Raw genomic sequence first — 16710 nt, 5'->3', positions numbered from 1 at the left:
TATAAGTCTACCCAGCGAAGTTAATAGTTGCACTTGGGGCTCAGGAGGGGTTAAAGACCAGGGATGTGGAGTCGGTACAAAAACCATCCGACTCCCACTCCTCAGTTTATGAAACCACCAACTCCGACTCCAGGTACCCAAAATAGCCCCAACTCCTTAGTCCAATTTTTTACAAAGGCTATGGATTCGGTTCAAAAATCATTTGACTCAGACTCCTCAGTTTATTGAAACGACCGACTCCAGGTACCCAAAATTCCTCTGACTTCACAGCCCTGTTTATGACTGCACTGCATACAGTATTGCAGCCATTAACCCCTGCTGTCCCTTAAGTGCAGTCAACACCTCCTCCAGCCCCCTCTGGTGCTGCAATTATTCAATACCTTTTATGCCGCCCAGTATCCCCCCCCCCCCCCCCTTTCCTTGTTAATGGTTGTGGCCAGGACTTGCAGACCTGTGTTTTCTTAGCATTCCCTTTCCTCAAAGTATCACTTACCACTGGGTAAATTGCTGCAAATGGGAATGTCGCTATTAGTACACACATTACTCAGCGTGTTCAGTGTTGCATGTGACTCGTGTATAAGTCGACCCCTATACTTTTATGAAGTGAATCAGACCTACTGTACATTTGTAGACATACTCGAGTTAAGGAGAATATAAAATCAAAAACAATGCCACGCATAGTTTTCAACTAAAAAGTTATGACTGCATCCATGTATTTTTGTAACTCACCCTCCGAGACCCTGTGTCTGGCAACTTCCGGGGCTTAGCCCCACCCCCTTGCTGATGAGTGCTGTGAAGCTACTGTGGCACGCTATCTCCAATACAGAGAGTGCCACTTCCTGGGGGCATGGGAGGCCTACACTCGGCAACCCTGTTGAGATGCAATGGATTTTGCGTGGGTCACCTCCTGCAGGGAACAGCAGTGAGTTAGTTTTAGACCCTGCTTATTCTGGCAGGCAGGCGCTTTCAGCAAGTGCTACGCCATTTTAAATTAGTCAATAGACTATCGGGCAGCCAGTATATAGCCAGGTGAACCAAGTCAGAGCACCAATAACTTTCTTCTCCAATTTGTAGCTCATATGCAAGGGGGCGGGGCTAAGTGCACCAGAAGTTGACGCACAAAGGGTCTTCGAGGGTGCATTAGAAAAAAAAATACATGGGTGAAGTCATAACTTTGTAGGCGAAAACAATACATGGTTGTTTTTGACTTTATAGTCACTTTAACTCTCTGGCTACAGTAAACTCTGTCCCCAGGTCCTGACCGGGAGCTTGAATGAATATACAATGTACTATGACAAATCCTGAAGCACAAAACTACTTGACCAGGTCCTTTGGAGTTTACTATAAAAGCGCTTCTACTGGATTTGTACACAAGGAAAGCGAAGAACTGATGCCAGGCAGGAGGAGATAGGAAACCTGAATAGCTATTTGAGGATCAAAAACTTAAAGGAATACTATCGATTCACATATTTTTTTTCAATTGACACAGGAATTGTTTGGGAAGTGCTGCTAAGTACTGGTGTATACATTTTAGTAGCAACTTCTTTGTTTACAGTTATCAAAAATACATTCAAACTTTACTGACGCCAAAACTGAAGGCAGACTGAGCCACGAGGAGAGGGGAAATTCCCCTCACACTTGATCAGTTAACTCTATGTGTAGCTCTGTGTGTGACAGAGAGAACAGCTGCAGCTCCTGTGCTTCTGACTGAAGTGTCTGAAGAGAGCAGAGGAAATGTAACTAATTGTCTAACTAACAGCTTTTTCATACTGTTTTTGCTTTCAGCGTTTGATATGTTTGACATTTGCTTTCTGTAGTCTGATATGCAACTCTGGCTGTGCATTGAAGCAGATGCCCCTTCTGCAATTGATTTGTCCCAATATAGCTAAATTCTACCCTCAAATTACAGCTTTTGCCTCTGATATTTAACATGAAAAGTAGGAAAATGTTTACACAGCTACTTAGACATTATTTGCACACTGTCATTTTAGAACACTTGGGTATCGATAGTATTCCTTTAAACTATAGTTTTTAAACAGCCAGGAGATTGGATTTCAGCTAGTCCTCCATCTGTGATTGTAGACAATTTCAGCATACACACCTAAAAAGGGATACTGTAGGGGGGGGGGGGGGGGGGGAAATGAGCTGAAGTTACCCGGGGCTTCTAATGGTCCCCCGCAGAATCCTGTGCCCACGCAGCCACTCACCGATGCTCCGGCCCCGCCTCCGGTTCACTTCTGGAATTTCAGACTTTAAAAAGTCTTAAAGAGAACCCGAGGTGTGTTAAAAGAATGTTATCTGCATACAGAGGCTGGATCTGCCTATACAGCCCAGCCTCTGTTGCTATCCCAAACCCCACTAAGGTGCCCCTGCACTTTGCAATCCCTCATAAATCAAAGCCATGCTGTGAGGCTGTGTTTACATCTGTAGTGTCAGTCTCAGCTGCTCCCCCGCCTCCTGCATAGCTCCGGTCCCTGCCCCCGTCCCTTCCCTCCAATCAGCAGGGAGGGAAGGGATGCAGGCGGGGACTGGAGTTCTGCAGGAGGCGGGGAGAGCAGCAGACTGACACTATAGAGATAAACACAGCCAGCTCTGACAAGCTGTTTGTCAGCAGCGTGGCTGTGATTTATGAGGGATTGCAGAGTGCAGGGGGACCTTAGGGGGGTTTGGGATAGCAACAGAGGCTGGGCTGTATAGGCAGATCCAGCCTCTGTATGCAGATAATATTCTTCAAACCCACCTCGGGTTCTCTTTAAAACCACTGCGCTTGCGTTGCCGTGTCACCAGGAGCGTACGGCGCAGGCACAGACCATACTTGTGCCTGTGCCGTACACTCCTGGTGCCATCAGCGGGAGTGAGGACACGGCAATGCAGGCGAAGTGGTTTTCAGAGTTTAAAGTCTGAAATTCCAGAAGTAAACCGGAGGCGGGGCCGGAGCATTGGGGAGTGGCTGCGTGAGCACAGGATGTCTGTGGGGGACCATTAGAAGCCCCGGGTAACTTCAACTCATTTTCTCCCGACCCCCTACAGTATCCTTTCAAGTATTCCACTTGTTGCCACAGACTTGGTCTGCCTGCTGTGCCATATATAGGTGCCCCGATGACTATTCGGCACATAAAATCATTACTGGCAGCGCATGAGGCCACATTTCTTCACAATGAATTACTCTAGTTGTGTTTTTGTCTGGGTCTAGCATGACTCACCACACAGTGGGCAACAGAGCCTAATGCTGGGAATACACGGTTCGTTTTTGCCTTCGTTTAAACCTTCGTTTCGATTGTGCCTTTTGTCCTTTTCGATCCCGAAATAATCGGTCATACGGTTAATATCACCACCCACGGTTTCGTTTTTTTTTTCGATTCTGATGGTTTCGTTTTTCCAATGATCGAAGGCTGCAAAGAAACGAAACGAATATCCCTTTTTACAGGGACGGACTAGCATAAACAAATATATAATCGATCTGAACAGCCATCAAGCCTACCAATGGCTCGATTAGATGGATAAAGAGAGATAATATCAAACATGTTCGATCACTAGTCGTTCGTTTTTGGGGTCTAATAATCGAAACTATAATGAGATTATGACTATTTTCACATACGTTTTCAACACTCGATTCGTTTACCGAACGAATCGAAGGTTTAAACGAAGGCAAAAACGAACCGTGTATTCCCAGCATTAGAATAAATTCAATCAGTGCAATTGCAGTGTAAGAAAAGTCATCTGCCAGTTTCAAAGTCATAGAATCCTAAAGTCATAAATACTGAACATACTGCACAATAAACCAAGAGAACAGAACAAAACTATACCTCAAGGTTCCTCAGGTCTCCAAACTAAAACAAATCAAACCAGACTAAGCAGAGAATCTGTGTACACCACAATAAAACGTAAAAAATGTTTTTTTTTTAGTCGTCCAACACATCTCCAGGCAATCTTCATGATGTGATTCAAGTTTAAAAAGTAATTCGCAAACCAAGCTTCAGGAATTGGAGTGCACATGACATCACTGCCTCCATTATTCCAGCAATTATCTCCTCTAAACACAATTTGAATGGAAAACCCTGATCAGCTATCAAGATCACATGGCAATTAGGACTCATCCCATCAATCATCAGTTCCTTAATCAGTGGCACTAACTAGACAAGGCCAGATGTGACAGTTCTGTGCGCAAGACCAGCTTGTACACAGCAAACACCAATACACAGTCCACATCTAACTTAAATACACAATAAAAATGTCAATCCCCTCGCTCTTGCTTGTGGATAGATTACTTACTGAGCAGCCTTTAAATAAACCCTAGATAAATATTTGTAGCTGCCTCCTTGTCCAGTTTCATAAAGGAGTAGACATTTGGGGGGGGGGGGGGGGGGGGAGACTAATTGCCTCACATACCAGACAGATAACAGCTAATCCAATAATCAATGTGCAGCTGAACTCCAAGCAGAATGTAAACACACTGATGAAATACTGTATACGGTGTATGGCGCCTTTCCTGTCAATATACTGTGTCCGAACAATCCTGCAATTCACATGGATCTACACTATCCAGCCAGAAAGCGAAATAGCTAAAGAGGAAAATGATGCTAGGTACACATGATACATTTTTGGGTTCGATAGATGCGTTCGATAGATAATTTCTGACATGTCCGATATTACTTTCAATTGTTTTACCGCTCGATTTCTCATACAATTGAATGGATTTACATTGTGACATTGATCACTGGTGGTGACATCTTTAGTTCTGCCAGGTGATCTGTGTGGAATGTTTGTTACTGAGAGTTGCTTTCACAGAGGGAGATATTGCTTGCTTGCTTAGCAAAAGGAATAAGACATTTCACACAATGCAACAAAGTGCACAGACAGCAAACTGACAGGACCATGACATCACACTGTAGGAGAGGTTTCACCACAATATCAACCAAACCACACAGACCTTCCCCCCCCCTCCCCCTTCATCTATTCCAGAAAAAGTAAAGATGTCTCATGGGAGAGGGGATATCAGCTACTGATTGGGATGAAGTACATTCCTTGGAAGTCTGTTCAGTACTGCACAAACTCACAGGGCACAAACTCACAGGGCGGAGCTAAAGGTGCTTTTATTTGCCTCAAAGCAGCTTGCAGGCTTTTCAACTGAGCAGGCCCCAATATTTAGCATTGCGGTCATCCGCACAGAAAAGGCACAAGACACAATGAAGGAGGAGTTTAATTTTTGATGAGCTTTCCTTGCGGTGTACCCAGTGGAGAGAGTACACTTCTTTCCAGTGAACTGTACAAATAAGAGAAAACCCATACAAGGCCACAAACAGCAATAAAAAAAATCTCAGTCACTTTAAGGGCCCATTCACACTAGACAAGACAAGACAAATAACATTTATATTGCGCTTTTCTCCTTGCGGACTTAAAGCGCCAGAGCAGAGCAGCAGCCACTAGGGCGCGCTCTATTGGCAGTAGCAGTGTAATGGCCCATACTCACGAGGGACTTTTGTCGCCTCAACACGCGGCGCGCGCGTGTTGCGGCGACAGGTCGCCCGTGAGTATGGGCCGTCGCACGCACGCGCGCCCCCGAACTGTCGCCCGTCGCTATGTCGCCATGCGATTGAAACTTTCAATCGCATGGCGACAGTCGCCGCTGCCCCCCCGCCGCAACTGTCGCTAGTCCGCGTGAGTACGCGGACTAGCGACAGCAACCTCCATTGAGGTTCACAGACCTTCCGGTGAGCTTCCGGCGGGGGGAGGAGGAACGTCAGCGACAGCTTCCGCCTTGCCGCTGGTCCCTCTTCCGCATGTGTACGCGGAGGGACCTGGCGAGAAGCTGTCGCCGGCCTGTCGCCCACACGCTCACGTGTGCTGGCGACAGGCGAGTTTTGCAGCCCGTGAGTACGGGCCTTAAGTAGACTTGCCAAAGGTCTCCTACTGAATTAGTGCTGGCTTACTGAACAGGCAAGAGCCGAGATTCAAACCCTGGTCTCTTGTGTCAGAGGCAGAGCCCTTACCCATTACACCATCAGCCAACTGCACTAGAAATCAGCAAACCGGTAGCGTTCAGCGCAGGTGATTTTACCGCGATTAGCGCGGTAAAAATCACTGGACACTGTTTCTACATCATCAATCATATTGACCCACAGAAAGAGACACATGATAGATGGATATAGATTCACTTTTATCCATGAATTAACAAGACACAGATCATTTATATCCCGCTTTTTCTCCTGGCGGACTTGAAGGACTTAAGCTGCAGCCACTAGGGTGCGCTCTATAGACAGGGGCAGTGTAAGAAGCCCAATCTACACGATACGATTCGATTAACGATCCAATTAAATTGGACATGTCCGATCAGGATTCGATTCAATTCAATTCGCCATTGTTTTGCAATGGCGAATTGAATCTAATCGAATCCTGATCGGACATTTTGTATTTAATTGGATCTTAAATAGAATCGTAATCGAATCGTATAAAGAATCATATCGTGTAGATTGGGCTGTAAGGCGTCTCACTGAATGGGTACACTAGCCAGACACTGCTATTGGATTCAGCAGTGTTTTTTTTATGTGGCTGTCCTGCTGATCCTCTGCCTCTAATACTTTTCGCCATAGACCCTGAACAAGCATGCAGCAGGTCAGATATTTGTGATAAAAATATGACAAGATTAGCTGCATGCTGGTTTGAGACGTAGCAGTAGAGGATTGTACCATGTTAGCCATCATTAAAGGCAAGATGTTTTAAATCATGATAACATTTATTGGCCAACTTCAAGGTTACATGAGGCAAACAAAATAAAAAATTCAAATTAAAAAAATTGTATTTTAGTGCGTTAAAAAAAAAAAAAAAAAAAAAAAAGAAGTTTGATGATGGATTTCCATTTCCTATGGACTTCCTGGCGATTTGCATAATAAAAAAAAAAAAAAAAAAAAAAAAAGCATGCGATACATATATGCGAACGGCAAACGCATTAAAATGTACGCAAAACGCATGTGCAGGGGAAAAAAAAAAAAAGAGACGCAAAACGCTAAAGCACAGAAAATGCACTAAAAAGAGTATATGTAGCAAAAACGCTACCTTTCCCGCACTACCTAGTGTGTTCCTACCCTCTGTGCCCCACGCTGAAGTTCCTCCTCCTCTCTTCCATAGCGGCTGCCGACCAGGCCAGGCCGGAGTCTATTGCGCACACACAAGCCTGCACATGTGTCACTCACACCTGCACTCCGTGTCCAGAAGCATTCTGCTCAGGGGCTATGGAGGGGACCCCAGGACACTGGCAGAGAGCGTAGCTGCAGTGAGGGGACACAGATCTTCTAGTGGCTGGAGGAAGCCCCAGGTAAATCTGCATTTTATTCGCCTCATGTATCCTTCTTCAGACTCAATCCATGTATTGTCAGCTGAAGGCTCACTTGTTTTCTTTTACGTTAGCCAATAAATGTATCATCCCGCGATAATGGGAGGTATAGGAAAAGCGCAAAAGTGCTAGAAAAAGCACTTTTGCAGCGTTCGAGGCCTTTTTTTGTCAATTTAAATGTGAAGTGTTTCCGGAATTTTAAGGTCCTTCTCTCTTTAAAAATAAAGCCTATGACACTTAGTAATCGCAAAACGTCCAAAAAAGCACTTACAAAAACGCTTGCCAAAAACGCCCAACGCATAGAAATCACAAAAAAAAAAAAAAAAACACCCAACGCAAACGCTAATGCAATCGGAACGCAATGTGAACAAGGCCTCAGTCTGTTTTCATGCATCTGTTTTGGACTATAAGCTCAAGAGCTGAAGAGAGTTCATGCGGTACAAATAGAGAACTATGTGGGTGGAATGTTCAGGTTACATATGTAGGAGAGATTTGCATTATGATACACTATTGTTTTACTGTATTCTCACTGGCACCATTACAGGGGAAAAGCAATTTTAACATGTTAAATATACAAGTATTCAACATAAATGACAATGAAAAAATCCATCCCTCATAAACCGATACACTAGGTCCGTTTCAAAACACAATGAATTAAAAAATGCTGCAGGAACAGGTCAGAGCCAACACAAATGTCCATGTACACGAGACCTAAAATAAAGTATTTGGAAAGATAATCCCTGGATCTAGAGAAACACTCCCTGCTATGAGAATGGACAGCTAGCACACACAAAATGATCTCCACATATTAACATACCGATTGGAATTTGTATAATCTATTACATTTGACCATGTATCTTTTTCTTAGGTGGCTGATAGACAGATTTGTCAGGCTAGGTTCACAATAGTCCCTTTGCATAACCCACACATTATGAGTGTGAACAGCAATGGAGACTTTAATGAGGAACTCCAGTGAAAATAATGTAATGAACCAAAGTGCTTAATTTTTACAAGAATTATGTATAAATGATTTAGTCAGTGTTTGCTCATTGTACAATCTTTCCTCTCCCTGATTTACATTCTGAGATATATGATATGGTGAAATTTTTACTGCTGGCAAGAGAGGTCACTGGAAGGAGATGCTGCTTGCTTTTTTCGGCAGTTGGAAAAAGCTATTTCCCACAATGCAACAAGGCTTCCACAGTGTGATGTCAGCACCATGGTCCTGACATCACACTGTGGGAGGAGTTTCGCCACAATATCAGCCATACAGAGCTAACTGATTATCCGTTTGAGAAAAGGAAAATATGAGAAAGGGGGTATAAGCTACTGATTGGGATGAAGTTCAATCCTTGGTCACAATTTCTCTTTAATACAAAGCCTGCATGCAGCAAGTTAGAATAACATGATCAGTTACAACACAAACAGGGCTGTGAGCAGGTCCATAGAATTGTATGGACATTGCAGAGTTGACATGCACAATTATTCGGCAATGCAACTGAGCATTTTGTACTAACCTGCAAAAAAGTTAACTTACAGTACATTAACTGCACTCTTCAAGCCAAAGTCATGTATCATTGATAAGATAATGAGAACCAGTTTTAAACTGAATCAGACACATGCCCAGAGTGACAGGTTCATTTAGACAAGAGCAATTGCAACTGAATAGAAAATAAAGCATGACCAGCAATGATGAGGAACAACAAATGAGCACATTTCTGTCCTAGTGGACACAGATTTTGCTGGGCCTGAATTGGAACTCAACAGCACTTACACAATTAGAGAGTCACCTGCCAGGGTAAAGTTTGATCTTGCTGGCATCACTGCAGGGAACAAGCACTGCACAGACGCACTGCCTTGATATACCAGAGCTAAGTGTACCGTTGCTATGGGGAAGAAAGGAGGCACATGATGCATAATGAAGCAGCGTACAGAAGGTAGGGTAAGGAAGGGAACAAAGCATATCAGCCGTTTTGCCGCTCTATGCACTGTTCCTGGGACCAGTAGGAGACCGGAACAAGGGCAGTGTATTCTGCACTCCACAGTATCATGCTCCCACACGCCTCTGTGTGGCAGTCAGGGCCAGGAGCAATCACAGTTCAGAAAAAAAAATATCAGAACTGACCAGGACACTCCCAGCGACCACTGTGACACAGCGGTGCGGAAGCATGTATATAGAGATCACAAAGACAGGAGGAAAACAAAGAAGTACCCTGCTGGGGTCTGAAGAGTCTCTAGCGCACCAAGGTAAGTATATACATTATCAAATGTTTCCACCTCAGGCTTACTTCAGCCACTTCAGCCTACAGTGTTGTTCACCTTATGCATCCGAGCAACTTTCACCTCCCATTCATTCGCCAATAACTTTATCGCTAATTATCACAATTAATTGATCTATATCTTGTTTTTCCCGCCACTAATTAGGCTTTCTTTGGGTGGTACAATTACGCTTCCAGGAACTAGAAAGAGGACGGGAAACTTTTTTTTTGTTTTTTGCAGAAAGACTGCGGCCTCTGATAAGAGACAGACGTTTTTTCTGCAGGGGACTTAGATCGGTGAATGGGAACTAAATTCCCATTCACTGATCGGGGGGCTAACGGCGGCGCACGATCGCGTGCCTCAGGAAGCAGGAGCTGCACAGTCTATCTGGATGGATATATCCGTCCAGAGAGACTTAAGTGATTGAATGGCTTCAGAGGGCACCTGTACTCAGGTTAGATGCTCAGCCAAGTTGGCAGAGTTTCATAACCTTTGTACATATTTCTATAGTGACTGTGCTAATTGTTCCTAAGGGCCCATTTCCACCAGCGCGTTTGCGCTGGCTGAATCGAAAAGTCGCAAACCGCTAGCGATTTTACAATCGCTACGGTTTGCTTTTTAACATAGGAATCGCGGTAGGTCATTTCCACTACCGCGATTCGTTTTTTTCAGGAACGCGAACGCGCGGCGGAGCGATATTTGCCGCGATTTTGCTATGCAGTGCATAGCATAGCAAAATCGCGGCCGCAAACGTCGGGAAATCGCCGGTAATTACGATTCAGCAATCGCTAGCGTTCAGCGTGAACGCTAGCGACTGCTGTTTAGTTTACTTTAAAGTTCTAATTTAGCAATGGCAAATTCTGCCTACAACAGAACTGCAAATTGCACTCATCGTATCTTTGTCAACATTAATATTTTGCTGTAGTTTTTTCTATAGAAATGCAAGTGCTTACCAAACCTCTGAACCTGTGAAAGGGCAAACATGTTTAAAAAGTGCAGGAAATCTAAACAAGGCCTTAAAGTGAACCTGAGATGATTCACTAGCGCTAATTTATACTCACCTGGGACTTCCTCTAGCCCCATAAGTATCGTGGCCTCCCTCGCTGTCCTCTTCAGCCCATTGCGTTGCTATGACTCCCGGTAATCCGGGCAGTCGGAGACTTCTGTGCATGCGCAGTTTGGCCATGCACCCCTCGTCACGCTCCCGCTCTCTGGAGAGTTCTGCGCCTGCGCAGTAGTACTGCACGTAAGCACAGCCGAGTCGCACATGCGCAGAAGCCCTCGACTGACCGGATTACCGGGAGTCGTAGCGCCAGAATGAGGGGCTGAAGAGGACGGCGAGGGAAACGCACAGTGCTTATGGGGCTGGAGGAAGCACTAGGTAAGTATAAATTAGCAGTAGTGTATCATCGCTGGCACACTTTAAAGGGAAACTGAAGTGATGTATATATATATATATATATATATACACAATTAAGTACGAAACACAATTAAGCCACCAAGAGATTTGGGCGCAGGCTAAAGCCGAAAAACGGCTCTCAGTAATTAGCGCAGAATGGCGGCGCTAATTACTATGCCCCCTCCAGGCTGCTAGGGATAGTGGAGAAAGACGTAATTCGGCTTCCAGCTATTGCTGGAGGCCGAATTATAGTGTTTTTATAGTACAGTATTTTGCGTTCTGTCTTAATGGTGCCCAGATTACTCATTGAGGCCTTGTTCACATTATAGGTATTTTTGTTACATTTTATGTGCGGGCGATTTTCAAAGATCGCCCTGAAAGTGCTTGGCCATTTTTGAGACCATTTGCTTCAATGGAAGGTATAGGAAAAACACAAACCGCTCACAAAATCGCTTTGGTAAGCGATTGCATGAGCATTTTTTTTAAAAATACATTGTATTTTTTTATTTTTACCAGAACAAAAGACAGAAGCGCTCTGCAAAAGCGCTTACAAAAACGCCCACAAAAAACGTGCGAAAGTGCAGAAAATCGCCAGAAAATGCTCTAAAAACGTGTAAAAAAAGCCCACCACGGACGGACCCGCAAGCCAAATGCAATGTGAACAAGGCCTGAGCGCCGCTATAGCACTAATTCCTATTACGGCCTATGGCTGCACCCAAATCTCTGCTGCTGTTTTTACAGCACTCTTGAAGTGAGAGGTATTTACCTCTCAATACCAGTTGCCTGGCTATCCTGCTGCATTTAGTACTTTCAGCCATAGTCCCTGAACAAGCATGTAGCAGATCAGGTGTTTCTGACATTGTCAGATCTGACAAGATTAGCTGCATGCTTATTTTTGGTACGATTCAGACACTACTGCAGCCAAACCAATCAACAGGGCTGCCAGGCAACTGCTATTGTTTAACAGGAATTAAATAGGGCATCCTCCATATACTTCTTGATTCAGATTCCCTTTAATAAAGCCTAGAAATGTGGTGTCCCGTAAGCCTTAAAATGTTTGTGAACCTACAAGTGCATACAATGTCCTAGAGTTCTGATCAACAATGCAACATTCTGACAATTAACTTATGTTCAGTTTTATAACAATGACATGCTACCAAATGTACAGTTTAGAATGTATCTATGTGCCTATCCTGATAGTAAACTAGCTGCAGCATGCAATTATCCCTTCCAGGGAAAAAGGTGTTTCCTTACTTTCATTTGTCGGCATGACTATTCTATTTACAAAACTCACCAGCAGTCATAAGATGTGAAATTCAAAAAGAATGTAATTTCTCATGGTCCGCAATGAGCTGAGCAGGAACTTTGCACAGTACAACTCCGATTTGGAAGACTAAAGGTGTGTACACACATCCAGTTATGGTTGGTAAATTTTACCATTCCGTGTAGCATGAGGACCGAGGGATCGGAGCAGTGCTTTTCGGGGCTGCTAGATTTGGGCAGCCGGCGCCACCATAGACTATACAGGCATCACAACTGAGCGGCGCTCAGTGAGTAATGTCGGCGCCATCAGAAGATAGAGCCGAGGTTGATTGAAAGACAACAATTCGGCTACCAGCAATCGCTGGAAGCCGAATTATGCAATTCCCTCACTATCCATGGCGGCCTGGAGGGGGAATAGTAATTAATACGGCCCGGACTTGTGCAGAAGCAGGATCAGCCATATACCAGCTGTATCCTGCGCCCAAGTCTACCGGCGCAGATTTCAAATGTATGCCGAAGGATTGGGAATACTATGAACAGATTGTGTAGGTAAGATCTCATACTATATCAAAGTGGTAAAATTGGATATGTGTACCAGGCTTATTGCCTGGTACACATACACTTATAACACCAGTTAGTTGGCTTGATTAATCAGCTGTCATAATGTGTCCCTAAAATTGGACAGAAGCATGTAAACCAGAAATGTAAACATACCAGGGACTTCCTCCAGCCCCCTTCAGGCTGATCAGTACCATGCAGACCTCCTCTGCTTCCTGGATCCTCCGCTATGGCTCCCGGTAATTCTGCTAGTCGGCACAGGCGCAGTTTGGCCATGTCCGCTACCCCCTTGGCGCTCTGCGCCTGCAACGGGAGATGCGCATTACACTCCGACTGGCCGGATTACCAGCAGCCATAGTAGAGGATCAAGGAGGAGGAAGAGGATGGCGAGGGACCGATCAGCCTGAACAGGTTAACTTTAATAAGGAAAATTCAAGGCAGAATACATTATTTAGCACCGAACAATGTTTTTCATCTCTACAAGCTGCTACCTCAGGTCAATAGTAAGTCTCGGGCGCCCGATTGTGGAGGTCTTGTGCTACTTACTATAGATACGCAAAAGAGCTCACACTGGAAACTGTTAGCCCGACAGGCAGAAAAGCTCACACTGGAAACTGGCAGCCAGATAGGCAGAGGAGCTGACACTGGAAACTGGTAGCCAACTAGGCAGAGGAGCTCACACTGGAAACTGGTAGCCAACTAGGCAGAGGAGCTCACACTGGAAACTGGTAGCCAGATAGGCAGAGGAGCTCACACTGGAAACTGGTAGCCAGATAGGCAGAGGAGCTCACACTGGAAACTGGTAGCCAGATAGGCAAAAGAGCTCACACTGGAAACTGGTAGCCAGATAGGCAGAGGAGCTCACACTGGAAACTGGTAGCCAACTAGGCAGAGGAGCTCACACTGGAAACTGGTAGCCAACTAGGCAGAGGAGCTCACACTGGAAACTGGTAGCCAACTAGGCAGAGGAGCTCACACTGGAAACTGGTAGCCAACTAGGCAGAGGAGCTCACACTGGAAACTGGTAGCCAACTAGGCAGAGGAGCTCACACTGGAAACTGGTAGCCAACTAGGCAGAGGAGCTCACACTGGAAACTGGTAGCCAACTAGGCAGAGGAGCTCACACTGGAAACTGGTAGCCAACTAGGCAGAGGAGCTCACACTGGAAACTGGTAGCCAGATAGGCAGAGGAGCTCACACTGGAAACTGGTAGCCAGATAGGCAGAGGAGCTCACACTGGAAACTGGTAGCCAGATAGGCAGAGGAGCTCACACTGGAAACTGGTAGCCAGATAGGCAGAGGAGCTCACACTGGAAACTGGTAGCCAGATAGGCAGAGGAGCTCACACTGGAAACTGGTAGCCAGATAGGCAGAGGAGCTCACACTGGAAACTGGTAGCCAGATAGGCAGAGGAGCTCACACTGGAAACTGGTAGCCAGATAGGCAGAGGAGCTCACACTGGAAACTGGTAGCCAGATAGGCAGAGGAGCTCACACTGGAAACTGGTAGCCAGATAGGCAGAGGAGCTCACACTGGAAACTGGTAGCCAGATAGGCAGAGGAGCTCACACTGGAAACTGGTAGCCAGATAGGCAGAGGAGCTCACACTGGAAACTGGTAGCCAGATAGGCAGAGGAGCTCACACTGGAAACTGGTAGCCAGATAGGCAGAGGAGCTCACACTGGAAACTGGTAGCCAAATAGGCAGAGGAGCTCACACTGGAAACTGGTAGCCAAATAGGCAGAGGAGCTCACACTGGAAACTGGTAGCCAAATAGGCAGAGGAGCTCACACTGGAAACTGGTAGCCAAATAGGCAGCGGAGCTCACACTGGAAACTGGTAGCCAAATAGGCAGAGGAGCTCACACTGGAAACTGGTAGCCAAATAGGCAGAGGAGCTCACACTGGAAACTGGTAGCCAAATAGGCAGAGGAGCTCACACTGGAAACTGGTAGCCAAATAGGCAGAGGAGCTCACACTGGAAACTGGTAGCCAACTAGGCAGAGGAGCTCACACTGGAAACTGGTAGCCAACTAGGCAGAGGAGCTCACACTGGAAACTGGTAGCCAACTAGGCAGAGGAGCTCACACTGGAAACTGGTAGCCAACTAGGCAGAGGAGCTCACACTGGAAACTGGTAGCCAACTAGGCAGAGGAGCTCACACTGGAAACTGGTAGCCAACTAGGCAGAGGAGCTCACACTGGAAACTGGTAGCCAACTAGGCAGAGGAGCTCACACTGGAAACTGGTAGCCAACTAGGCAGAGGAGCTCACACTGGAAACTGGTAGCCAAATAGGCAGAGGAGCTCACACTGGAAACTGGTAGCCAAATAGGCAGAGGAGCTCACACTGGAAACTGGTAGCCAACTAGGCAGAGGAGCTGACACTGGAAACTGGTAGCCAGATAGGCAGAGGAGCTCACACTGGAAACTGGTAGCCAAATAGGCAGAGGAGCTCACACTGGAAACTGGTAGCCAAATAGGCAGAGGAGCTCACACTGGAAACTGGTAGCCAAATAGGCAGAGGAGCTGACACTGGAAACTGGTAGCCAAATAGGCAGAGGAGCTGACACTGGAAACTGGTAGCCAAATAGGCAGAGGAGCTCACACTGGAAACTGGTAGCCAACTAGGCAGAGGAGCTCACACTGGAAACTGGTGGCCAGATAGGCAGAGGAGCTCACACTGGAAACTGGTAGCCAGATAGGCAGAGGAGCTCACACTGGAAACTGGTAGCCAGATAGGCAGAGGAGCTCACACTGGAAACTGGTAGCCAGATAGGCAGAGGAGCTCACACTGGAAACTGGTAGCCAGATAGGCAGAGGAGCTCACACTGGAAACTGGTAGCCAGATAGGCAGAGGAGCTCACACTGGAAACTGGTAGCCAGATAGGCAGAGGAGCTCACACTGGAAACTGGTAGCCAGATAGGCAGAGGAGCTCACACTGGAAACTGGTAGCCAGATAGGCAGAGGAGCTCACACTGGAAACTGGTAGCCAGATAGGCAGAGGAGCTCACACTGGAAACTGGTAGCCAGATAGGCAGAGGAGCTCACACTGGAAACTGGTAGCCAGACAAACAGAGGAGCTCACACTGGAAACTGGTAGCCAGATAGGCAGAGAAACACTGGAAACTGATAGGCAGAGGAGCTCACACTGGAAACTGATAGGCAGAGGAGCTCACATTGTAAACATCCAGATAGGTAGAGGAGATCACACTAGAAGCGCAGGTAGTGTACTGTCCTCCCATGTATAGCAGAGCAGCAGCAGAGCCCCCGCACACACACAGGGAAGCCCCCCATGTCTGCACAGCTAGGAACAATGGCGGGGCTGCACTCACCGATCAGGCGCCGCACCTCCTCCTCACTCATGTACACGTTCAGTCCAGGCTCACTGCTGGGCGCCCCGGGCTGAGCCACGCTGCCGGGTACGAGAACCGGGAGGACAAGAAGCAGCAGAAGGGCCGTCCAGCACAGCCCGGGGCCCGGCTGTGTCCCCCTCCATCGGCATCCCGGGGGGTCCGGGGCCCCGGGCAGCATGTCTCTCACTGGCCGTGCTGAGGATATGGGGCGCACCGCACCATCCCAGCTCACTCCTCCCCCCGCACACACCGCACCGAGCCTGGCGTCCCCCGCACTCTGCCCAGCCTACAGCCAGCGCAGGCGCCCTCCAATCACAGCTGTCTACGCGATTCCCTCCTTTCTGTTCCCTCTCGGACACCGTCCTGTGGTCAGCAGCGCACCAGGCGCCTTCTTTGGGTGCCCTGTGCTTTTTTTTTCCCCAAACGAAACTTTACTACACAAAAGATCACTGACAATAGGACAAGCGTGCAATGCAGATACAGCTATCGAGCGACTGTATATACAGTTTTGTTTTATTCAAATTAAAGCTTAGAGGTAAAATTGTATT

At 46.6% G+C, this 16710-nt stretch overlaps 1 protein-coding gene across 3 annotated transcripts in view; it reads right to left on the bottom strand.

The window, feature by feature from the left end:
* The window catches only part of RYK (receptor like tyrosine kinase), a 217566-nt gene extending 201072 nt beyond the window's left edge, over nucleotides 1-16494 (bottom strand). For 2 of the 3 annotated variants that reach the window (XM_068280423.1, XM_068280424.1), the window contains exon 1: nucleotides 16142-16494. In XM_068280423.1, the coding sequence (XP_068136524.1) occupies nucleotides 16142-16340 (199 nt within the window). In that variant the 5' untranslated portion in view covers nucleotides 16341-16494. The remainder of the gene's footprint in view (nucleotides 1-16141) is intronic. The other variant, XM_068280422.1, reaches the window with a different exon arrangement.
* Nucleotides 16495-16710: the final 216 nt, after the last annotated feature.

This window comes from Hyperolius riggenbachi, chromosome 4 (genome assembly GCF_040937935.1).
Source record: "Hyperolius riggenbachi isolate aHypRig1 chromosome 4, aHypRig1.pri, whole genome shotgun sequence".
Taxonomy (NCBI): Eukaryota; Metazoa; Chordata; class Amphibia; order Anura; family Hyperoliidae; genus Hyperolius; species Hyperolius riggenbachi.
This window is presented reverse-complemented; position numbering and strand designations above follow the sequence as displayed.